General features: G+C 40.1%; 1 protein-coding gene across 1 annotated transcript; it reads left to right on the top strand.

The window, feature by feature from the left end:
- Positions 1-22,875: 22,875 nt before the first annotated feature.
- Positions 22,876-23,808, top strand: LOC101842993 (olfactory receptor 1440-like). The gene has a single exon (XM_013110692.2). The coding sequence runs from the start codon at positions 22,879-22,881 to the stop codon at positions 23,806-23,808; it is 930 nt and encodes a 309-aa protein (XP_012966146.1). The 5' UTR covers positions 22,876-22,878.
- Positions 23,809-26,045: the final 2,237 nt, after the last annotated feature.

Below are 26,045 nucleotides of genomic sequence, written 5' to 3'. Positions count from 1 at the left end.
TGCTGGGTCTTGTGGTAGGTTTATTCCCATTTTTCTGAGGAATCTCCATACTGCTTTCCAAAGTGGCTGAACCAGTTGGCACTCCCACCAGCAATGGAGGAGTGTCCCCCTTTCACCACATCCTCTCCAGCATAAATTGTCATTGGTGTTTTTGATTTTAGCCATTCTGACAGGAGTGAGATGGTATCTCAGAGTTGCTTTGATTTGCATTTCCCGGATGGCTAAGGATGTTGAGCACTTTCTCAAGTGCCTCTCAGCCATTTTAGACTCCTCTATTGAAAACTCTCTATTTAGTTCTGCAGCCCACTTCTTAATTGGGTCCTTTGCTGTTTTGGAGACTTGCTTCTTGAGTTCTTTGTAAATTTTGGAGATCAACCCTCTGTCAGATGTGGGATTAGTGAATATTTTTTCCCATTCTGTGGGCTGCCTTTTTGTCTTGCTGACTGTGTCCTTTGCCTTACAGAAGCTTCTCAGTTTCAGTAGGTCCCATTTATTAATTGTTGATCTCACTGTCTGTGCTACTGGTGTTATGTTCAGGAAGCTGTCTCCTGTACCAATTCTTTCAAGGGTACCACCCACTTTCTCTTCTAAGAGGTTCAGTGTGGCTGGATTTATGTTGAGGTCTTTGATCCATTTGGACTTAAGTTTTGTGCATGGCGATAAACATGGATCGATCCGCATTTTTCTACATGCCAGTCTCCAATTATGCCAGCACCATTTGTTGAAGATGCTTTCTTTATTCCATTGTATATTTTTAGCTTCTTTGTCAAAGATCAGATGTTCGTACGTGTGTGGGTTAATACCCGGATTTTCAATTCGATTCCATTGGTCTGCCTGTCTATTTTTGTGCCAATACCAAACTGTTTTCAGGACTATAGCTCTATAATAGAGTTTGAGGTCAGGGATAGTGATGCCTCCGGACGTTGCCTTGTTGAACAGGGTTGTTTTGGCTATCCTGGGTCTTTTGTTTTTCCATACAAAATTGATTATTGTTCTTTCAAGGTCTGTGAAGAATTGTGCTGGGATTTTAATGGGGATAGCATTGAATCTGTAGATTGCTTTTGGCAGGATTGCCATTTTTACTATATTGATCCTACCTATCCAAGAGCATGGGAGATCTTTCCATTTTCTGAGGGCTTCTTTAATTTCTTTCTTTAAAGATTCAAAGTTCTTACGATACAGGTCTTTCACTTGTTTGGTTAGCGTTACCCCAAGGTATTTTATATTGTTTGTGGCAATTGTAAAGGGTGATGTTTCTCTGATTTCTCTTTCAGCCCTTTTATCATCTGTATATAGTAGGGCTACTGACTTTCTTGAGTTGATCTTGTAACCTGCCACTTTGCTGAAGGTGTTAATCAGCTGTAAGAGTTCCCTGGTAGAGTTCTTTGGGTCATTGATGTAAACTATCATATCGTCTGCAAACAGTGAAAGTTTGACTTCTTCCTTCCCAATTTGTATCCCCTTGATCCCCCTTTGTTGTCGTATGGCTATAGCTAGAACTTCAAGTACCATGTTGAAAAGGTATGGAGAGAGTGGACAGCCTTGTTTTGTTCCTGATTTTAGAGGAATTGCGTTGAGTTTCTGTCCATTTAGTTTGATGTTGGCTGTTGGTTTACTGTATATGGCTTTTATTATGTTTAAGTATGTCCCTGTTATCCCAGATCTCTCCAAGACCTTTATCATGAAGGGGTGTTGGATTTTGTCAAAGGCTTTTTCAGCATCTAGTGAGATGATCATGTGATTTTTGTTTTTCAGCTTGTTTATATGGTGGATTACATTGATGGATTTTCGTATGTTGAACCATCCCTGCATCCCTGGGATGAAACCTACTTGATCATGGTGAATGATTGTTTTGATGTGTTCTTGGATCCGATTTGCCAGTATTTTATTGAGTATTTTTGCATCAATGTTCATGAGGGATATTGGTCTGAAGTTCTCTTTCTTGGTTGTATCTTTGTGTGGCTTGGGGATCAAGGTTATTGAAGCCTCATAGAAAGAGTTTGGCAAAGACCCTTCTGCTTCTATTGTGTGGAACACTTTGAGAAGAATTGGTATAAGCTGTTCTTTGAATTTGTGGTAGAATTCTGCACTGAGGCCATCTGGACCTGGACTTTTTTTGGTTGGGAGACTTTTGATGACAGCTTCTATTTCCATAGGGGTTATAGGTCTATTTAAATTGCTTATCTGTTCTTGATTTAGTTTTGGCAAATGATAGCTGTCCAGGAAGTCATCCATTTCCTTTAAATTTTCGAATTTTGTGGAGTACAGGTTTTCAAAGTATGACCTAATGATTCTCTGGATTTCCTCAGAGTCTGTTGTTATGTCCCCCTTTTCATTTCTGATTTTGTTAATTTGCGTGTTCACTCTCTGCTGTTTGGTAAGTTTGGACAAAGGTTTGTCTATCTTGTTGATTTTCTCAAAGAACCAACTCTTCGTTGCATTGATTCTTTGTATTGTTTTCCTGGTTTCTACTTTGTTGATTTCAGCCCTCAATTTGATTATTTCCTGGCGTCTACTCCTCCTGGGGGAGTTTGCTTCTTTGTGTTCTAGAGCTTTTAGCTGTGATGTTAATTCTCTGGTATAACTGTTTTCCTGTTTCTTCATGTGAGCACTTAGTGCTATGAACTTCCCCGTAGCACTGCTTTCAAAGTGTCCCATAGGTTTGGGTATGTTGTGTCTTCATTCTCATTGAATTCGAGGAAGTCTTTAATTTCTTTTTTTATTTCCTCTTTGACCCAGGGATGGTGCAGTTGAGCATTATTCAATTTCCATGAGTTTGTAGGTTTTCTGCAATTTGTGTTGTTGTTGAATTCTAATTTTAAGGCATGGTGGTCTGATAAGATGCATGGAGTTATTCCAATTTTTTTGTAGCTGCTGAGGTTTGATATGTTGCCAAGTATGTGGTCGATTTTTGAGAAGGTTCCATGTGGTGGTGAGAAGAAGGTATATTCTTTTTTATGTGGATGAAATGTTCTATAGATATCTGTTAATCCCAGTTGGGTCATTACTTCTATTAGACCCTTTGCTTCTTTGTTGAGTTCCTGTCTGGTATTCTTGTCTAGTGGTGAGAGTGGTGTGTTGAAATCTCCCACTATAACTGTGTGGGGCTTTAGATGAGATTTAAGTTCTAATAATGTTTCTTTAACGAATGTGGATGCCTTTGTATTGGGGGCATAGATGTTCAGGATAGACACTTCGTCTTGGTGGGTTTCACCTGTGATGAGTATGTAATGACCTCCTTCATCTCTTTTGATTGATTTTATTTTAAAGTCTAGTTTGTTAGATATTAGGATTGCTACCCCTGCTTGTTTCTTGGGTCCATTTGATTGAAAAATTTTTTCCCAACCTTTAACTCTCAAGTAATGTCTGTCTTTGAGGGTGAGGTGTGTTTCTTGTATGCAGCAGAAGGAAGGGTTCTGTCTTCGAATCCATTCTGCTAGTCTGTGTCTTTTTATGGGTGAGTTAAGGCCGTTAATATTGAGGGATATTAATGACCATTGATTGCTCATCCTTCTTCGATTTGCGATGGTTGTTGTTGTTGGAATTATGGGTGGAATTTCACCCCTTTGTTCTTTTGGCTGTTGGTAGAGAGGGATTCTCTAATGCTTATGTTTTTCTGGTTGTAGTTAGCTTCCTTGGGTTGGAGTTTTCCTTCCAAAATTTTCTGTAGGGCTGGGTTAGTGGACACATATTGGTTGAATCTAGTTTTGTCATGGAATATCTTGTTTTCTCCGTCTATAGTGATTGAGAGCTTTGCCGGGTATAGTAGTCTGGGCTGGCATCCATGGTCTCTTAGTGTAGGTAGAATATCTATCCAGGACCTTCTGGCTTTCAGAGTTTCCATGGAGAAATCAGGTGTAATTCTGATAGGTCTGCCTTTATATGTTACTTGACCTTTTTCCTTAGCTGCTCTTAATATTCTTTCTTTATTCTGTATGTTTGGGGTCTTGATTATTATGTGGCGAGGGATTTTTTTGTGGTCCACTCTATTTGGTGTTCTGTAGGCTTCTTGTACCTTCATTGGCATGTCTTTCTTAAGGTTGGGAAAGTTTTCTTCTATGATTTTGTTGAATATGCCTTCTGCCCCTTTGAGGTGGATTTCTTCTCCTTCTTCTATACCTATTATTCTTAGGTTTGGTCTTTTCATGGTGTCCCATAATTCCTGGATGTTTTGTGTTAAGGATTTGTTGGATTTAAGGTTTTCTTTGGTTGATAAATCCATTTCTCCTAATGTATCTTCAACACTTGAGATTCTCTCTTCCATCTCTTCTATTCTGTTGGTAATGCTTGTATTGGTAGTGCCTGACTGTTTGTCCAGCTTTTCTATTTTCTGCCTTTCTTCAGATTGTGTTTTTTTAGTGTCTCTATTTCAGTTTTCAACCCTTGCAGCGTTTGCATTGCTTCTTGCAATTTTCTGTTTATCTGTTCGTCCGTTTGTTGCCTTTTATGAATTTTTTGGTTTGTTCTTTCTTCCATTTCTTGCATTTTTTGGTTTGCTTTTTGTTCCATTTCTTGGATTTTGTGCTTTGTTTCTTCTTCCATTTCCTGCCTTTTTTGGTTTGTTTCTTCCTCCATTTTTTTCATTTTTTGCTTTGTTTTTTCTACCATTTCTTGCATTTTTTGCTTTGTTTCTTCTTCCATTTCCTGCCTTATTTGGTATGTTTCTTCTTCTAATTCTTGCATTTTTTGCTTTGCTTTTTCTTCCATTTCTTGCATTTTTTGCTTCATTTCTTCTTCCATTTCGTGCCGTTTTTGGTTTGTTTTTTCTTCCAATTCTTGCATTTTTTGGTTTGTTTTTTCTTCCATTTCTTGCATTTTTTGGTTTGTTTTTTCTTCCATTTCTTTGAGGGATTTTCCAATATCCTCTTTTAGGGCCTCTATCATTTTCATGAAAGTGCTTTTAAGATCGTTCTCTTCTGCTTCCTTCGCGTTGGAATATTGGGGTCTTGCTGGTGTGGAGTCTCTAGAATCTGGCGGTGTCATATTTGTTTTTCTGTTGCTGACTGTGTTTTTGTATTGTCTCTTTCCCATCTCTTCCTTTAGTGGGTGCAGAAAGAGCCCCTTCCTTGTCTGGGGACCAGAGTTCCCTTTTGGTGGGTGCTAGTAAGTCCAGTAATCTGGTGGTTCTTCTATGCCTTGTCCAAATGCTGGTCCGTGGGTAGAGAAGAAGAACAGGATCTGGGGCGCTTAGCCTCCTACCTGGTCCCCTGGACCCTATGCTGGGTCCTGTTGTACCTGATCCTGAACAGCTACTCCCCTGGTCTCCGTGGTTCCTGTAGTTTCCTGTTCTCTTTGGTGGGAGAGAAGATCTGGAGTCTGGGGTGCTTGGCTCCCGCCGGGATTTGGAGCTCTGTGCAGTTCCCAGGCGATCTGCAGGCTCTGGAACACAGGCCGGGAAGCTGGCCTGTTTACCTGATGCTCCCGCCGGGATTGGGAGCTCTGTGCAGTTCCCAGGCAATCTGCAGGCTCTGGAACACAGGCCGGGAAGCTGGCCTGTTTACCTGATGATGCCAGAGGGACAGCTACTTCCCCGTGCGCCCAGCCTCCTCTCCTTTCCTGGAATCGTTGGTGGGAGAGAAGATCTGGAGTCTGGGGTGCTTGGCTCACGCCGGGATTGGGAGCTCTGTGCAGTTCCCAGGCGATCTGCAGGCTCTGGAACACAGGCCTGGAAGCTGGTCTGTTTACCTGATGCTCCTGCCGGGATTGGGAGCTCTGTGCAGTTCCCAGGCGATCTGCAGGCTCTGGAACACAGGCCGGGAAGCTGGTCTGTTTACCTGATGCTCCCGCCGGGATTGGGAGCTCTGTGCAGTTCCCAGGCGATCTGCAGGCTCTGGAACACAGGCCGGGAAGCTGGCCTGTTTACCTGATGATGCCAGAGGGACAGCTACTTCCCAGTGCGCCCAGCCTCCTCTCCTTTCCTGGAATCGTTGGTGGGAGAGAAGATCTGGAGTCTGGGGTGCTTGGTTCCCGCCGGGATTGGGAGCTCTGTGCAGTTCCCAGGCGATCTGCAGGCTCTGGAACACAGGCCTGGAAGCTGGTCTGTTTACCTGATGCTCCTGCCGGGATTGGGAGCTCTGTGCAGTTCCCAGGCGATCTGCAGGCTCTGGAACACAGGCCGGGAAGCTGGCCTGTTTACCTGATGATGCCAGAGGGACAGCTACTTCCCAGTGCGCCCAGCCTCCTCTCCTTTCCTGGAATCGTTGGTGGGAGAGAAGATCTGGAGTCTGGGGTGCTTGGCTCCCGCCGGGATTGGGAGCTCTGTGCAGTTCCCAGGCGATCTGCAGGCTCTGGAACACAGGCCGGGAAGCTGGCCTGTTTACCTGATGCTCCTGCCGGGATTGGGAGCTCTGTGCAGTTCCCAGGCGATCTGCAGGCTCTGGAACACAGGCCGGGAAGCTGGCCTGTTTACCTGATGATGCCAGAGGGACCCGATTTGCTAATATTTTATTGAGTATTTTTGCATCAATGTTCATGAAAGAGATTGGTCTGTAGTTCTCTTTCTTAGTTGTGTCTTTGTGTGGCTTGGGTATCAAGGTAATTGTAGCTTTGTAAAGAGTTTGGCAATGAACTTCTTGCTTCTGTTGTGTGGAACACTTTGAGGAGTATTGGAATTAGCTCTTCTTTAAATTTCTGGTAAAATGCTGCACTGAAGCCATCTGGACCTGGGCTTTTTTTTTTTTTTTTGGTTGGGAGACTTTTGATGACTGCTTCTATTTCATTAGGGGTTATAGGTCTGTTTAGATTGCTTTTCTGCTCTTGATTTAATTTTGGTAAGTGATGGCTATCCAGAAAATTGTCCGTTTCCTTTAAATTTTTGAATTTTGTGGAGTACAGGTTTTCAAACTATAACCTGAAAATTCTCTGTATTTCCTCTGTGTCCATTGTTATGTCTCCCTTTTCATTCCTGATTGTGTTGATTTGCATGTTCTCTCTCTGCCTTTTAGTTAGTTTGGACAAAGTTTGTCTATCTTGTTGATTTTCTCAAAGAACTAACTCTTTGTTACATTGACTGTTTGTATTGTTTTCTTTGTTTCGACTTCATTGCTTTCAGCCCTCAATTATATTATTTCCTGGTGCCTACTTCTCCTAGGTGAGTTTGCTTCTTTTTGTTCTAGAGCTTTCAGTGTGCTGTTAACTCTCTAGTGCTATGAACTTTCCTCTTAGTACTGCCTTCAAAGTGTCCCATAAGTTTGGGCATATTGTGTCTTCATTTTCATTGAATTCTAGGAAGTCTTTAATTTCTTTCTTTCTTTCTTTCTTCCTTTCTTTCTTTCTTTCTTTCTTTTTTTCTTTCTTTCTTTCTTCAATTTCCATGAGTTTGTAGGGTTTCTGCAACTTGTGTTGTTGTTGAATTCTAACTTTAAAGAATGGTGGTCCAATAAGATACAGGGGGTTATTCCAATTTTTTTGTACCTGTTGAGGTTTGCTGTGTTGACAAGTATGTGGTTGATTTTAGAGAAGGTTCCATGTAGGGCTGAGAAGAAGGTGTATTATTTTGTGTTTGGATGGAATGTTCTATAGATGTCTGTTAAACCCAGTTGGGTCATAACTTCTGTTAGTTCCTTTGTTTCTTTGTTAAGTTTCTGTCTGGTGGTCCTGTCTAGTGGTGAGAGTGGGGTGTTGAAATCTCTCACTATAACTGTGTGAGGTCTTATGTGTGATTTGAGTTTTAATAATTTTTTTACGAATGTAGTCACCCTTGTATTTGGGGCATAGATGTTCAGAATTGAGACTTCATCCTGATGGATTTTTCCTGTAGTGAATAAGAAATGACCTTCTTCACTTCTTTTGATTGATTTTAGTTTGAAGTCTAATTTTCTAGACATTAGTATTGCTACACCAGCTTATTTCTTGGATTCATTTGATTGGAAAATCTTATCCCTAACCTTTACTCTGAGGTAATGTCTGTCTTTGAAGTTAAGGTGTGTTTCTTGTATGCAGCAGAAGGATGGATTCTGTCTTCACATCCATTCTGTTAGCCTGAGTCTTTTTATAGGCAAATTAAGACCATGAGGGAAATTAAGGATCATTGAGTGTTAATTCTTGTTTGTTTTTTATTTGCTATTGGTCATGTAACTGTGGATTTACCCTCCTTTTTCTTTTGTCTTTTGGTGAAGTTGGATTATCTATTGCGTATGTTTTTGTGAGCACAGTTACCTTCCTTAGATTAAAGTTTTCCTTCCAGTACTTTTCGTAGGGCTGGATTTGTGGATATGTATTGTTTAAATCTGATTTTGTCATGGAATATCTTGTCTTCTCCATCTATAGTGATTGAAAGGTTTGCTGTGTATAGTAGTCTGGGCTGGCATCTGTGGTTTCTTTTTTTTTTTTTTTTTTTTTTTTGAAGCAGAATCCGAGTTTATTAAAAGACATTTTTCAAAGGGCTGAAGAGCCGTGTCTGTGGTTAAGAGCACTGGCTGCTCTTGCAGAGGACCCAGGTTTAGTTCCCAGCACCAACATGGTGGCTCACCCCCATCTGTAACTCCAGTTCCAGGGGGTTCAATGCCTCTTTCATTCTCCTTGAACACTACATGTATATGATGCACATACATACACCAGGCTCAAGCACATAGTAAAATAATAAAATAAAATAAAAATGTCAAGGATATTTTTATCATAGTTAGCTAAGGGTTAAGAGAAAGAACATCACTCAGAAAGAAAGACATGCCCAAAGTATGGAAGGGGATCCTCAGGAATCTTTACAGTAGCCATATGCACAACTTTGGTAGGGTTTGAAGTCACAGCTTTCAATGGGGCTCCATGAAATCAGGGTTTTTGCTGAGTGTAACTGACAGGGTTACAACACTGGGCAGAGACAGTGGGTGTTAAGATACCTTCCTTGTGAACAAACTTAACAGTCTTATGAGGATCTCAGAAAAGATTTAGGAGTAAAGCCACATAGACCGCACGCGCCTGGGCCTTACACATGGCTCCTTGCTGTTTTAACATAAAATATGTGTATGAGAGGATCATTGCCTCTGGGTTGTCAGCATTCTCATGATGAGGGAAAGGCTCCCAAATCCCTAATCCTAAAGCATTGCTTTGTGTTTGGGGCTGTGGTAGAAACCATCAAATTAATTCATTGAGTTATTAACCTTTGTCATACACATATTTTTCACATATTCAATAGTTCATAGGGAAATAATCATGATTTCCTAACTTCCCAAGAAATATCCCATTGGCTTAGTATAAATGTTTCAACCAACATGTTCCTGGTTAGGAGGAGGGGACTCTATTTGTTCATGACCTGTGATCATTTTTAAGTATGACAAAATTCATTAGATAAGTTTTTATTTTTATATCAATTTAAAGTAAGTTTACAAAGTAGCTTCCTTCCATGTAACATCCTTTTCCATATTTGAGCACCCTAAAGTTTCAGGGAATAATAGACTTTTTAAAACTAAGTCTTCTGGGCCAGAGTGGCATTTTAAGATATTGGCAGGCTAAATCACTAAAAAGAAATTTTCTTTAAAATGAAATCTACAGGTCACCAATGTCATACCAACCCAAAGATAGAAGACAGCAACACAAATTACAGCTAAAAGATGTATAATCAGGAGATGACTCAGTGGTTAAGAGTTCATACTGCTCTCATGGAGGACCTGGACTTGATTCCAAGCATACAGAAAGAGCAGTTCCTAACCAACTATACAAACCTCACATTTTCATGGGCATGCAGAAAGAATCCAAATGTTGTTTGTCACAGTCCAGAATGACCTCAATTAGATTTCTGTTTTTTTTTTTAATTTTATTTTCCAGTTTAAATTTAGATAAGAAACAAGGTTGCTTCACAAGTCAGTTCCAGGTCCCTCTCCCATTCCCTCCCTCATTTCCCCAGGGAGGGTGAGGCCCTCCATGGGGGTGTGCATAGTCTGTCATTTCATATAGGGCAGGGACTAGACCCTTCCCCAAGAGTTCGGGGTGAGAGTGCACCTCACATTGTTCTATGGGAGTCCAAAGTCCGTGTGTATACTTGGGATGGGTACTGATCTGCTGCCCAAGGCTCAATAGATTCCCTAGGCCTCCTCACTGACACCCACATTCAGGGGGTCTTGATCAGTCCCATGCTGGATTCCCAGGCTGATGCCTGGGATTCAAGAGTTAACCTTTGTCTGGTCAGCTGTTTCTGGGGGTTAAACCAGCCCAGTCTTAATCCCTTTGATCATCAGTCCTCCCTCTCTGTTACTGGCTTTCTTGAGGTCAGCTCAGTACTTAACCAAGGGAGTCTGCCTCTTCTTCGATCAGCCACTAAATAAAGTTTTGTTTCCCAGAATCTCTGGCCATAGGATTGAAGGCTGGCACTCCCCAGATCTATGTCTAAAATCCATATATGAGAGAGTACATGCCATGTTTCTCTTTTTGTGACTGGGTTACCTCACTCAGGATGGTTTCTTCTAGTGTCATCCATTTTCCTGCGAATCTCATGATTCTATTACTTTTTTTCTGCTGAATAGTACTCCATTGTGTAGATGTACCACATTTTCTCTATCCACTCTTCAGGTGAGGGACATCTAGGTTGCTTCCAAGTTCTGGCAATTACAAATAAAGCTGCTATGAACATAGTGGAACAGACATCTTTGTTGTATGAATGGGCATCTTTTGGATATATGCCTAAGAGTGGAGTTGCTGGGTCTTGTGGTATGTTTATTCCCATTTTCCTGAGGAATCTCCATACTGATTTCCAAAGTGGCTGAACCAGTTGGCACTCCCACCAGCAATGGAGGAGTGTCCCCCTTTCACCACATCCTCTCCAGCATAAATTGTCATTGGTGTTTTTGATTTTAGTCATTCTGACAGGAGTGAGATGGTATCTCAGAGTTGCTTTGATTTGCATTTCCCGGATGGCTAAGGATGTTGAGCACTTTCTCAAGTGCCTCTCAGCCATTTTAGACTCCTCTATTGAAAACTCTCTATTTAGTTCTGCAGCCCACTTTTTAATAGGGTCCTTTGGTGTTTTGGAGACTTGCTTCTTGAGTTCTTTGTAAATTTTGGAGATCAACCCTCTGTCAAATGTGGGATTAGTGAATACTTTTTCCCATTCTGTGGGCTGCCTTTTTGTCTTGCTGACTGTGTCCTTTGCTTAAAGAAGCTTGTCAGTTTCAGTAGGTCCCATTTATTAATTGTTGATCTCACTGTCTGTGCTACTGGTGTTATGTTCAGGAAGCTGTCTCCTGTACCAATTCTTTCAAGGGTACCACCCAATTTCTCTTCTAAGAGGTTCAGTGTGGCTGGATTTATGTTGAGGTCTTTGATCCATTTGGACTTAAGTTTTGTGCATGGCAATAAACATGGATCGATCCACATTCTTCTACATGCCAGTCTCCATTTATGCCAGCACCATTTGTTGAAGATGCTTTCTTTATTCCATTGTATATTTTTAGCTTCTTTGTCAAAGATCAGATGTTCGTACGTGTGTGGGTTAATACCCGGATTTTCAATTCGATTCCATTGGTCTACCTGTCTATTTTTGTGCCAATACCAAGCTGTTTTCAGGACTATAGCTCTATAATAGAGCTTGAGGTCAGGGATGGTGATGCCTCCTGACGTTGCCTTGTTGAACAGGGTTGTTTTGGCTATCCTGGGTCTTTTGTTTTTCCATACAAAATTGATTATTGTTTTTTCAAGGTCTGTGAAGAATTGTGCTGGGATTTTAATGGGGATTGCATTGAATCTGTAGATTGCTTTTGGCAGGATTGCCATTTTTTCTACATTGATCCTACCTATCCAAGAGCATGGGAGATCTTTCCATTTTCTGAGGGCGTCTTTAATTTCTTTCTTTAAAGATTCAAAGTTCTTACGATACAGGTCTTTCACTTGTTTGGTTAGCGTTACCCCAAGGTATTTTATGTTGTTCGTGGCAATTGTAAAGGGTGATGTTTCTCTGATTTCTCTTTCAGCCCTTTTATCATCTGTATATAGTAGGGCTACTGATTTTCTTGAGTTGATCTTGTAGCCTGCCACTTTGCTGAAGGTGTTAATCAGCTGTAAGAGTTCCCTGGTAGAGTTCTTTGGGTCATTGATGTAAACTATCATATCGTCTGCTAACAGTGAAAGTTTGACCTCTTCCTTCCCAATTTGTATCCCCTTGATCCCCCTTTGTTGTCGTATGGCAATAGCTAGAACTTCAAGTACCATGTTGAAAAGGTATGGAGAGAGTGGACAGCCTTGTTTTGTTCCTGATTTTAGAGGAATTGCGTTGAGTTTCTGTCCATTTAGTTTGATGTTGGCTGTTGGTTTACTGTATATGGCTTTTATTATGTTTAAGTATGTCCCTGTTATCCCAGATCTCTCCAAGACCTTTATCATGAAGGGGTGTTGGATTTTGTCAAAGGCTTTTTCAGCATCTAGTGAGATGATCATGTGATTTTTGTTTTTCAGCTTGTTTATATGGTGGATTACGTTGATGGATTTTCGTATGTTGAACCATCCCTGCATCCCTGGGATGAAACCTACTTGATCGTGGTGAATGATTGTTTTGATGTGTTCTTGGATCCGATTTGCCAGTATTTTATTGAGTATTTTTGCATCAATGTTCATGAGGGATATTGGTCTGAAGTTCTCTTTCTTAGTTGTATCTTTGTGTGGCTTGGGGATCAAGGTTATTGAAGCCTCATAGAAAGAGTTTGGCAAAGACCCTTCTGCTTCTATTGTGTGGAACACTTTGAGAAGAATTGGTATAAGCTGTTCTTTGAATTTGTGGTAGAATTCTGCACTGAGGCCATCTGGACCTGGACTTTTTTTGGTTGGGAGACTTTTGATGACAGCTTCTATTTCCATAGGGGTTATAGGTCTATTTAAATTGCTTATCTGTTCTTGATTTAATTTTGGCAAGTGATAGCTGTCCAGGAAGTCATCCATTTCCTTTAAATTTTCGAATTTTGTGGAGTACAGGTTTTCAAAGTATGACCTAATGATTCTCTGGATTTCCTCAGAGTCTGTTGTTATGTCCCCCTTTTCATTTCTAATTTTGTTAATTTGCGTGTTCACTCTCTGCTGTTTGGTAAGTTTGGACAAAGGTTTGTCTATCTTGTTGATTTTCTCAAAGAACCAAGTCTTCGTTGCATTGATTCTTTGTATTGTTTTCCTGGTTTCTACTTTATTGATTTCAGCCCTCAAGTTGATTATTTCCTGGCGTCTACTCCTCCTGGGGGGAGTGTGTTTCTTTGTGTTCTAGAGCTTTCAGCTGTGATGTTAATTCTCTGGTATAACTGTTCTCCTGTTTCTTCATGTGAGCACTTAGTGCTATGAACTTCCCCCCATAGCACTGCTTTCATAGTGTCCCATAGGTTTGGGTATGTTGTGTCTTCATTCTCATTGAATTCGAGGAAGTCTTTAATTTCTTTTTTTATTTCCTCTTTGACCCAGGGATGGTGCAGTTGAGCATTATTCAATTTCCATGAGTTTGTAGGTTTTCTGCAATTTGTGTTGTTGTTGAATTCTAATTTTAAAGCATGGTGGTCTGATAAGATGCATGGAGTTATTCCAATTTTTTTGTAGCTGCTGAGGTTTGATATGTTGCCAAGTATGTGGTCGATTTTTGAGAAGGTTCCATGTGGTGGTGAGAAGAAGGTATATTCTTTTTTATGTGGATGAAATGTTCTATAGATATCTGTTAATCCCAGTTGGGTCATTACTTCTATTAGACCCTTTGCTTCTTTGTTGAGTTTCTGTCTGGTATTCCTGTCTAGTGGTGAGAGTGGTGTGTTGAAATCTCCCACTATAACTGTGTGGGGCTTTAGATGAGATTTAAGTTCTAATAATGTTTCTTTAACGAATGTGGATGCCTTTGTATTGGGGGCATAGATGTTCAGGATAGACACTTCGTCTTGGTGGGTTTCACCTGTGATGAGTATGTAATGACCTCCTTCATCTCTTTTGATTGATTTTATTTTAAAGTCTAGTTTGTTAGATATTAGGATTGCTACCCCTGCTTGTTTCTTGGGTCCATTTGATTGAAAAATTTTTTCCCAACCTTTAACTCTCAGGTAATGTCTGTCTTTAAGGGTGAGGTGTGTTTCTTTTATGCAGAAGAAGGAAGGGTTCTGTCTTCGAATCCAATCTGCCAGTCTGTGTCTTTTTATGGGTGAGTTAAGGCCATTAACATTGAGGGATATTAATGACCAATGATTGCTCATCCTTCTTCGATTTGCGCTGGTTGTTGTTGGTGGAATTATGTGTGGAATTTCACCCCTTTGTTCTTTTGGCTGTTGGTAGAGAGGGATTCTCTAATGCTTATGTTTTTCTGGTTGTAGTTAGCTTCCTTGGGTTGGAGTTTTCCTTCCAAAATTTTCTGTAGGGCTGGGTTAGTGGACACATATTGGTTGAATCTAGTTTTGTCATGGAATATCTTGTTTTCTCCGTCTATAGTGATTGAGAGCTTTGCCGGATATAGTAGTCTGGGCTGGCATCCATGGTCTCTTAGTGTAGGTAGAATATCTATCCAGGACCTTCTGGCTTTCAGAGTTTCCATGGAGAAATCAGGTGTAATTCTGATAGGTCTGCCTTTATATGTTACTTGACCTTTTTCCTTAGGTGCTCTTAATATTCTTTCTTTATTCTGTATGTTTGGGGTCTTGATTATTATGTGGCGAGGGGATATTTTTTGTGGTCCACTCTATTTGGTGTTCTGTAGGCTTCTTGTACCTTCATTGGCATGTCTTTCTTAAGGTTGGGGAAGTTTTCTTCTATGATTTTGTTGAATATGCCTTCTGCCCCTTTGAGGTGGATTTCTTCTCCTTCTTCTATACCTATTATTCTTAGGTTTGGTCTTTTCATGGTGTCCCATATTTCCTGGATGTTTTGTGTTAAGGATTTGTTGGATTTAAGGTTTTCTGTGGTTGATAAATCCATTTCTCCTAGCGTATCTTCAACACTTGAGATTCTCTCTTCCATCTCTTCTATTCTGTTGGTAATGCTTGTGTTGGTAGTGCCTGACTGTTTGTCCAGCTTTTCTATTTTCTGCCTTTCTTCAGATTGTGTTTTTTTAATGACTCTATTTCAGTTTTCAACCCTTGCAGCGTTTGCATTGCTTCTTGCAATTTTCTGTTTATCTGTTCGTCCGTTTGTTGCCTTTTATGAATTTTTTGATTTGTTCTTTCTTCCATTTCTTGCATTTTTTGGTTTGCTTTTTGTTCCATTTCTCGCATTTTGTGCTTTGTTTCTTCTTCCATTTCCTGCCTTTTTTGGTTTGTTTCTTCTTCCAATTCTTGCATTTTTTGCTTTGTTTTTTCTTCCATTTCTTGCATTTTTTGCTTCATTTCTTCTTCCATTTCCTGCCTTTTTTGGTTTGTTTTTTCTTCCAGTTCTTGCATTTTTTGGTTTGTTTTTTCTTCCATTTCTTGCATTTTTTGGTTTGTTTTTCCTTCCATTTCTTTGAGGGATTTTCCAATATCCTCTTTTAGGGCGTCTATCATTTTCATGAAAGTGCTTTTAAGGTCGTTCTCTTCTGCTTCGTCCGCATTGGAATGTTGGGATCTTGCTGGTGTGGAGTCTCTAGAATCTGGCGGTGTCATATTTGTTTTTCGGTTGCTGACTGTGTTTTTGTATTGTCTCTTTCCCATCTCTTCTTCAGTGGGTGCAGAAAGAGCCCCTTACTGGTCTGGGGACCAGAGTTCCCTTTTGGTGGGTGCTAGCAAGTCCAATAATCTGGTGGTTCTTCTATTCCTTGTCCGAATGCTGGTCCTGGTCTCCCTGGGTCCTCTGGTTTCCTGGTCTCGTTGGTGGGAGAGAAGACTTGGGGTCTGGGTGCTTGGCTCCCGCCGGGATTGGGAGCTCTGTGCAGTTCCCAGGCGATATGCAGGCACTGGAGCACAGGCTGGCTTCCGGCCTGTTTACCTGATGCTGCCCGAGGAACAGCTGCTTCCCTGGACTCCCAGCCTCCTCTCCTTTCCTGGTCTCGTTGGTGGGAGCGAAGATCTGGAGTCTGGGGTGCTTGGCTCCCGCCGGGATTGGGCGCTCTGTGCAGGTCCCAGGCGATCTGCAGGCACTGGAGCACAGGCCGGGAAGCCGGCCTGTTTACCTGATGCTGCCCGAGGAACAGCTCCCGTGGTTTCTTAGTGTTGATAGAGTATCTATCCAGGACTTTCTGCATTCAGAGTTTCCATGGAGAAGTCAAATGTGATTCTGATAGGTTTGCCTTTGTATGTAACTTGGCCTTTTTCCTTTGCTGCTCTTAATATTCTTTGTTTATTTTGTATGTTTGGGGTTTTTACTATTAGGTGGCAAGGGAACTATTTTTTGTGATCCCCTCTATTTGGTGTTCTGTAGGCTTCTTGTACTTTCATTGGCATGTCTTTCTTTAGGTTGGGAAAGTTTTCTTCTATGATTTTGTTGAATATGTTTTCTGCACCTTTGAACTGGGTTTCTTCACCTTCTTCTTTACCTATTATTCTTAGATTTGGCCTTTTCAGGGTGTCCCATATTTTCTGGATATTTTGTGTTAGAGATTTGCTGGACTTAAGATTTTCTTTGGTAGATGAATCTATTTCTCCTAGTGAATCTTCAATGCCTGAGATTCTCTCTCCTAACTCCTGTATTCTGTTGGTTATGCTTACATCTGTAGTTCCAGATTGTTTCCTCACCTTTTCTAATTTCAGCATTCCTTCAGACTGTTTTTTTATCGTCTCTATTTCAGCTTTCAAACCTTGCACTGTTTGAATTATTTCTTGTAATTTTTGGTTTCTCTTTTCTTCTATTTCTTTAAAGGATTTTCTCATTTCTTCTTTTAGTGTCTCTATCATCTTCATGAAGTTGTTTTTAAGGTCATTCTCTTTTGTTTCATCTGTATTGTGATGTTCAGATCTTGCTGGTGTAGGGTCCCTAGACTGTGGTGGAGTCATATTGTTTTTTCTGTCATTGAATTTGTTCTTGTATTGTTGTCTTCCCATTCTTTCTTTCAGTGGGTACAGGTGGGGTCTCTTCCTTTCCTGGTGAGTACAGGTCTAAGGTACTCTTCTGGTGGGTGCAAGCAGGTCCAGTTCACTGACGGTCTCTCAGTGGGTACAGATGGGTCTCAGACACTCCCTCTCCTGGTGGGCGGGAGCTCTGACCTCTGCACTCTGCACTCTGCCTTCTGCCTTGACTCAGGACAGGCATAGGCAGGCTTTCTCAGTAGGCTCCTGGTAGCTAGGTCCTTGGGAGTGAGTTGAGCTTGCTGCAGTTCCCAGTCCAGGAGATCTTGGAGAGCTGAGACAGGTAACAAATCCTTCTTCACTCTTAATCTTCTGTTTGTGTGTTGATGGAGTTTCTGTTCTGCCTGGGTCTGCTTTTCTCAGTAAGGTATTCTCATCTTGCTTCCTCTGTGTCTGGCTGGCGACCACCACATGGGTTCTTAAGATTTTATAGGTAAAGTAGTCATTAGACAAGCTTGTGCAATGTTTAACAAGTACCATATTAGTATTTCTGTCGTGTTATTGGAGTCACAGTTAGATATTTGTTGGATCTTCTCACTCTATCCTACATACCATTAAAACACCTGTTATTTTCACGGATCTATTCCAGTAAGCACATCCTATCTAAATTTACATTAGTTGGCCGTTTGACTTACCCCAGGAATTTAAAGCTTTATTCATAATGTTTTTATGTCTCTTCTATTTGCATTATTTGTTTTTCTGAATAGTTTCCATCATCTCAGGTATCTCTACATGTTCTATCCTTAAAAATATTAATCAATTAGTAACAACTTAACTACCTAATTCTTCAAGTGTGACTCTACAGCTTTGGAAGAAAGAGTCTGGAAGGTTCCAAAAGGAAGAAACAAGGAGACAGAAATAATCACTATATTTTTTTTGTATTACAGAAAATTAGGTGGTTTTCATCATTGTGACAAAACCAATTTAAAAGAAGAAAGTTTTGGTTTGGCTCCTGGTTTAAGAAGTTTCAATTCACAGTCACTTGTATCTGTTGTTTCTGTGTCATCATGAGACTGAAAATCTTGGCAGGGAGCACAAAATACAAAAAGGCCCTCAGTTCACAGGAAAAAGGGAGGAGGGACAGAGCAGGCTCATCCTGGGCACAACTCTTGGTATCCTCTTCCCCTAATTTGGTGCCACCACGTACATTCTCCACCAGTTTCTAATAGTCCATCCAACCATGGACCCATTGACGGGTTGACCCATCACTTCCCAGAAACCAGTCCTGTAAACTCTGGGATCAACCTTTGAATGCATGAGCATTTGCAAATACTTCAGATCCAAATCATAATATCTGGGCTAAAATACTGCACCATGCTCTACTGATGTGTGTAATTATCACATGTTAATGGAAATATAAACAGTAAAAGCATTATAACTTCATAAAAATAGGGACAGAAAACTAAAACAACTTCATATTGATTAGATATAAATTTGCTAACATTAGTTGAGTATTCCCAGGCATTATCAGACACTATCATAATAATTATCACAAGATAATGGAATTGTAAACAGTAAAAGCATTATAAATGTTCATAAAAATAGGGACAGAAAATATGGAAAACTAAAACAAGGGCATATTGATTTGACATAAATTTGCTAACATTAGTTGAGTGTTCCAGACCCTATCATATTATCAGACACTATCATAATAAATTCACTGCTGCCTTATTGAGGAGTTACTATCTACCACATCCATTTTACTGATTAAGTAACTGATTAAATAGTGAGGTTAAATAAAGTGATCAAAGTTACATAGCTTGTATATGCTGAAGTCAGAATTCAGCCGCAAGGTACAGCAAGAACCTGATCATGTGGCCGCCAAAATTCGATGCATGGCAGTTTTGATAAAGGGATAGAAGTCATAGAACATTGGGCCTGGAGAGATGGCTTGTTGGTTAAGATCTCTTCCTGCTCTTACAAAGGACTCAGATTTGTTCCTCGCACCCATGTAAGGCTGTTCATGAGCACCTGTAACTCCAGCTCCTGGAATTACCCCCACTAGGTCTTTTCCAGAACCTGCATGTGACATCTATACACAAAAACATTAAAAAATCTTTTTATAAAAAGACATACAGTTTTGAGGGATTAGTCATCTAATGTCATAAGCATTAGATATTGCTTATGACAACCCCTTCTGTGTTTTCTGTCTTGCCACATTATGAATAACTTCCTGATTCATGCCTAGATTGGCCCATTTTGATAAGTTATAGAGTCACTCTGCCTTAAAAGCCTCCTCTGTATTTCATAATTCAAAAGTGTGGAAGGAAAATTGGAATTTATTACATTAGGTCACCAGGGACCTCTGAGTGTGTGGAGAAGTGGAATCGGTGGGGAACATTTAACTCTTTTCTCCATCCACCACTCTTGAGAATAATTAACTGGAATAGGAAGTATCTGCTAATTGCTTTTCCCTCCTCCATACTGTACCCTAAGGAAATTTAAGAGACACTGTAGTTGGAACCAACTTCCTTGCAGCAATGACCAGTAAGAACCATGCCCAAAATACAGAACCTAGGGAATGTTGAACACTCATTATGATGTTGGTTTCTAATTTTTGAGAGACTTCTACACACATCTGGAGACTAGAGCACTGCCCAGGAGGAAGGAATCGACTACATTGTATCCACAATCTCACTGAAGCACACCTGTAAGGTGCTACACACTCCTGAGATATCTGTGTGAGTACAATCTGAATAGGTGCAATGTTCTTTCTGCTACCAAAGGCTTTGGGGTCTGTTTTTCCTTCTTTCTGTAACCCTGTTCTCTTATGCTCTTTACTTAAAGATAGCAGACAGCTAGTTTTGATGTCCCCTCCTCCTCTTTTTCAAGAAACCTATGAGATAATAGTAATTTCAACAAAAGAAGTGATTCCCCTAAAAAATGTCTAACAGAGTTTCAAACATCAGTCTGTGGATAAGTGAGAAACGGAGAATAGGGAGGTTTTCATGTAGTCTACTACCTTGATGACAGGACAGACTATTTTTGATACCAAGTCATCTCAGTTTCCCCTATTAATCTAGCTAGCAATCTATCTTCATATATTCATTATTTATTCATTATTAATACCCATTTCTGAGCGCCAACTAGTTACTTTGTACTCTCTGCATATACTTCAAGTTTTTACAAAAGCCCAAAACTTGTAATTATTCTTTATTAATAAATGAAGCAAAAGACTCATCCAAACATGATGAGATCAGCTAAGAGTCCCAGAGATGGCAAAAAGTGTCCTCAAACATGCCCTGCTCCTTAGCATACAGTTTACCATTTCCTTTTTATTTATTGGGGGCACTGAAAACTTTTGCTTAATATGAAACAGATGAATTAATGTAATTCCTTGATATTTTCATAGAGTCTTATGATTCTGTGTCCCCTCGGGTATTTCTTACTGTTTATCAGTACAGTTCTGAATAACATTTATATTTGTGATTACACAAAGTTCCATTTTCTGAAACGTAGATATTAAATCAGTTCCCAGGGTTTATTTTAGTGTATACTGCTTTAGTTAAACTCTCATGTAGTGACTGGCATGTTCTTCTGGACCTTCAATATAGATATTCAGGCATGTAGCACAATGATTAGTACTATTGTTTTTTCTTACTTTTGAGATTACACTTTAATTACAATATTTTCTCTCTCATTTCCTCCCTCCAAACCTCCCATATACCTCCCCCTGCTGTCCCTCTAGCTCATGACCTTATTAAAAAGTTGTTATTACATACATATGTATCTATATATGCACACAGATATATTTCTAAATGTAACCTGTTCTGTTTCTTTAATAAGTTCTATGTCTAAAATGAGGTATTGATTTATTTAGATTCCTACTTTACTTTACAAAATAACAGTGGAATACAATGAAAGCCCTGAAAATTATCTGTAAGGAACTTAAATTTTTATTATTATTTCTTCTATTGAAAATGGATTTTTTCTAATATATTATTTCCTGATTATGGTTTCCCTTCCCTTTACTCCTCCTAGTTCCTCCCTACATCCAGATCCACCTAATTTTTGACTCTCACTAGAAAAGACACAGACTTCTAATGAAACAAAATGAAATGAAATAGGATAAAACAAAAACTAACTGATTGGAATAGGAAACAAACAAGCAAACAGAAGAAAAAGAGCCCAAGAGATGGCATGAAAAACAGAGACCCTCTGGTCTGCACACCCAGGAATCCTATAAAAAAACACTACCCTGGAAGCCATATTATATACACAAAGGACCTAAACGATAAAAAGAGAAAAAATTAAAATACATAAATAGGATAGAACAAAAAAATAAAAAGAGTAAAATAAGACAAAAGGTCTGATGTGACATTAAAAGACAAGGAAACTCCAAAGATGCCACTGAGTTCGTTTCCTCTTGGCCATCTACTGCTGAGCATGTGACCAACTTGTAGTAATTTCTTTCTCCTGTGAGACTCCCTTGGAACAAGCTAAATTTTTACTTGAAAGTGACTGACATTTGGAGATAGCTTCTGTGTTAGGGATGGGGTCATATACCCACTTTTTTTCAGCTCTAGGACCCCATCAGGTGTGGACTGGTGCAGGCCCTGAATCATGATGCTTGGGCTCTATGAGTTAATATGTGTATCCATCCTACTTATTTAGAGGGCCTAGATTTCATTGGTGAATAAGTTTTAAATTTAGCTGGGAAACCTGCATGGGGCTGATCTAGGCCCTCTAAATGTGGGTGACAGTTATGTGGCTTGATCTGTTCTGGGGAGAGGAGCTTGCAATGGAACCAGAACCAATCCCAGGGGCATGAACTGGCTGTTTGGAGCTCACTCCCTGTGGTGGGATGCCTTCCTCAGCCTTGATACAGGTGAGGAGAGGTGTGGCCTGCCTCATTTTGGTATGCTAGACTTCGTGGACTCCCCAAGGAAGGCTGTATCCCCACTGAGGAGTGGATACAGGGTGGGAAGGAGGAAGTGGGGACAGGAGAAAGGGAGTGAGGGGGAACGGGGTTTGGTATGTAAAATTCAAAATACATTTTTAAAGAAAAAATTAAATAGAAGTATATCACTTTCTTTCTCCCTTTTCTCCATCCAGTCCCTCCCAGCTATCCTATCTGAAACACTCTCATATCCTCCCTCTCTCAAGTTGATAGCTTCTTTTTCTAATAGTCATTGTGTAGTTCTTTACAGGTTTTTCCCCTTTGAGGAGATGAAAGATTGTCACTGCTTTCCTATTCTCAAAACCTGGAATTTTCAAAGCTAATGAGGGCACTTTCTTATAGTCAGTAATGGTTAACTAACATCTAAATTCATGTTATCAGTCATTCCACTAATCACATTCTGAATTTTCCAAAGTATCTTTTTAATTGGAACTTCCAGATGTTGTATTTTCTTTTTTTAAGATTTATTTTAGCTGGGTGTTGTAGCACATGCCTTTAATCTCAGCACTTGGGAGGCATGAGCAGGTGTATCTCTGTTAGTTTAAAGACATCCTGGTCTACATAGTGAGTTCCAGGACAGCCAGAGATAGCCAGTCTTAAAATGACAACAACAAAAACTAAAAAAAAAAAATGTTTATTTTATTTTTACTGTGCCTTTGTGCATGTATCAAAGTCTGTGGGTGCCAAAGGAGGCCAGAAGGAGAGATCTGATCCCTTGAAACTGAAATAACAAATAATTTTAAGCTACCAGGTATGAATATTGGGAACCCGGGTCCTCTACAAGAGCAGCAAGCGCTTAACTGCTGAGCCACTTTCTCAGTCCCAGATACTATATTTTTGTATTCATGAGAGCCTGATGGGTCAATAACAAAAAGTGAAACTATCTTCTTACATTTAGGAAAACTGACACAAGAGGTAAAGTCAAGGGGGTGTTATTTCTCTAAAAATGACTCAATATTCCCTTGGGTTATGTGTTATGTGTGGCTAAAAGCTTGTTTTCATAGAGGCTGGAATTACAATTGACCTAGAAGCCTGTTCTCTTTTTCCTGGCAGGACCTAGAACTATCGATGATGAGGGAAAAGAACAGCACAGTTGTGAAATTCATTCTATTAGGATTCTCTGAGTTTCCAAAGTTGACCATTGCTCTCTTCTCAATATTCTTAGGGATCTGTCTCATGACACTATCCTGGAACATGTGCCTCATCACTCTCATCAAATTGGACACCCATCTACACACACCTATGTACTTTTTCCTCAGCAACCTCTCCTTTCTGGACATCTGCTATGTTTCCACTATTACCCCCAGGATGCTTCTAGACTTCTTCAGGAAGTACAAATCCATCTCCTTTGTGGGGTGTACCATGCAGTACTTCTTCTCAAGCCTGGGTCTGGCAGAGTGCTGTCTTCTGGCAGCCATGGCTTATGACCGCTATGCTGCCATTTGTAATCCTCTGCTCTACACAGCCATCATGTCCCCTTCCCTCTGTGTGCAGATGGTGGCAGGGTGTTGTATCAGTGGATTCTTTGGCTCATTTATCCAACTGTGTGCCTTGCTTCAGCTTCATTTCTGTGGGCCAAATGTCATCAACCATTTCTTCTGTGACCTGCCCCAGCTTCTGACCCTCTCTTGCTCTGATACCCTTTTCTTTAAAGTCATGGACCCTGTGCTCACAATGATCTTTGGACTTACATCTGTCTTGGTTATCATGGTGTCCTATGGTTACATCATTGTTACCATTCTTAAGATCACATCAGCTGAGGGTAGATCAAAGGCCTTCAACACCTGTGCTTCTCATCTGACAACAGTGACCCTTTTCTTTGGCTCAGGTATCTTTATATATATGTATCCTAACTCAGAAGATTACGTGAGTCAAAACAAGTTGACATCCATCTTATATATCGTTATAATCCCTATGCTAAACCCATTGATCTACAGCCTGAGGAACAAAGAAATAAAAGATTCTCTAAACAGATGGAATAAGAAGCTCTTTTCCTGATGTTACTAGTTACAGAACTCATGGTAGATAAATGTAGGTTGCTTTACATGTCTACTACAAACCAGGACAGGCACAAAATGAAGAAAATGTAAGAGCAATATACAGTTGCAACCAAAACAAGCAAACACACAAATCCAAGAAACAAAACCACCAATAAGCTAAAGTAGACAACAAGTATTTCATTAACTAGTTGTGGCAGTGTGAAACTTCATCTTGAACATCCCATCACTACAATGGCCACAGACACCAGTATTGGTCAATGTTGCCATGAGATCAACAAGATCAGGAGGCAGCAGATATTCCCATCTGTCTAAGAGAGGGATTACCATAAGTAACTGGAAGATATTTTTAAAAATAACATTTTTACTTAGTGTGTTGTATGTTCATGTGTGGTGTGATGCTTATATGCTCACACATGTGCTGGAGTCCTTGACTGTATATGTATGTGCGTATGCCAGGGGTTGACTCTAGTATTTTCCTTGTCCTACCTATTGAGACAAGGTCTCTTACTGAAGCCAGAACTCACAGTTTCCACAAGACTGGCCAGTAAGCTCCAAGATGCCTCTGTTTCCAGACTCTGTCCTCAGTGCTGGTGTTACAGATGTGGATACCCATGCTTGGTTTTTATGTGCCTACTACGGATCTAAACTCAGGTCCTCTTGATTACACTGCAAGCATTCTCTCCTGTCAACTTCTTTATTTTTTTGCTATTTTAAAAGGTATATTAACACAAAAGTGATGGGAGATGCCATTCTGTAAATATGTCTCTTATTGGTTGTTACATAAAGCACTGTTGGCCAATAGGGAAGTAAGATAGGTGGGACTAGGAGTTGAGCAGGATTCTGGGAAGGAGAAACACAGGGAGTCATCATGTAGCTTCCATAGGGGTAAGAAGTCTGGACCCTTTTCTCTAGTAAGAGAAATACTTAGATTAACAATTATGGGGTAAATACTTAAGTCAGAGCTAGCCAGTAAGAAACAAGCAAGGCCGACAGCTTCATAATTAATACAGTGTCTTGTGTATTGTTTGGGGACTACAACGTGGCAGAGCCCAGGCAACTGGTGGGGAAAAACCAAAGTGGCTGGCAAGGAAAAGGCTTCACTCAACACACAAGTATGCATATTAATGGGGTACTGTACTTATACATACAGTATGTGCTGTATAAATGATATTAAATACATTTGTCACTTCAAACATTTGATTTTCCAAAGTTAGTTCTCATATTGAGCTTGTTTTTTAACCTCTAGAAATTGTGGGTTGATTTTTTCCCTCTAGATTTACTCAACATATAATTAACCATGAAGATAAAGGGTTTGTTAACTTCACATAGACAGAAACTTGTAGCAGAGATGTCTAACACATTTGTCATGTTCAAGTTCTGTCACCTAGTTGACTGGGAAGTCATGTTATTGGGGTAGAGTTACTTATTGTTCTCCATCTTACATAACAACAAATTGGGAATCAAACATGAGCTCTCTGTTGGTGAGGTGATTATATTCTGATTTTGGCAACTTCTGCATGCCCGTATGTTACATTTTTAGCTTATTTAATAAAGAAAATTTGTATAGGAAGAAGTTTGCTGCTAATTAAAAAACTGAAATTTTTTGGTAAAAGTGACAAGAAACTGGACTTGTGAAAGCATAAGAAAATCTTAGTTTAGGGGCTGGAGAGATGACTTTAGTGATTTAGAGCACTTTCAGAGGACCGACTCAGTGGTTAAGAGCACTTCTCAGCACCCACAGGCAGCTCATAACCCTCTGTAACACTAGTCCTAGGGGATCTGATGCCCTCTTCTGCAGATACTAGACACACAAACTGCACTGTAGGGAGAGATCTTGGGCACCTACACCGCTGACCACTCCTGCTTAGGAGAAAAGAGACCTGTGGTCTCTTGGGGCATGATTGTGGTCAGAGATCAGAGTGTATTGACCCAGATTCTCCGCTTCTCATGTAAGTGACTTCTTCCTCTAAAATAAAGATAGTATGACCCCCCCATTTCCAGTATCCTTGGCATGGCTCCTATGCCATACATACAGGCACACACTCATAAACATAAAATTAAATATATGTATATGTATGTATTCACACACATATATATATATAGTTTTAAAGAAAATATTTTTAAGTATTTGTTCTTTTTCCTTTGTGTTTATAAGGGTTTAGTCTACATGTGTGTGTGGTACACATGAAGGTCAGAAGAGAGCATCAGATCCCCTGGAACTGAAAGTATGCATGG

This window comes from Mesocricetus auratus, unplaced genomic scaffold, assembly GCF_017639785.1.
Source record: "Mesocricetus auratus isolate SY011 unplaced genomic scaffold, BCM_Maur_2.0 Super-Scaffold_4256, whole genome shotgun sequence".
Taxonomy (NCBI): domain Eukaryota; kingdom Metazoa; phylum Chordata; class Mammalia; order Rodentia; family Cricetidae; genus Mesocricetus; species Mesocricetus auratus.
Note: the sequence above shows the minus strand (reverse complement) of the source record. Positions and strands in the feature narration are given on the sequence as shown.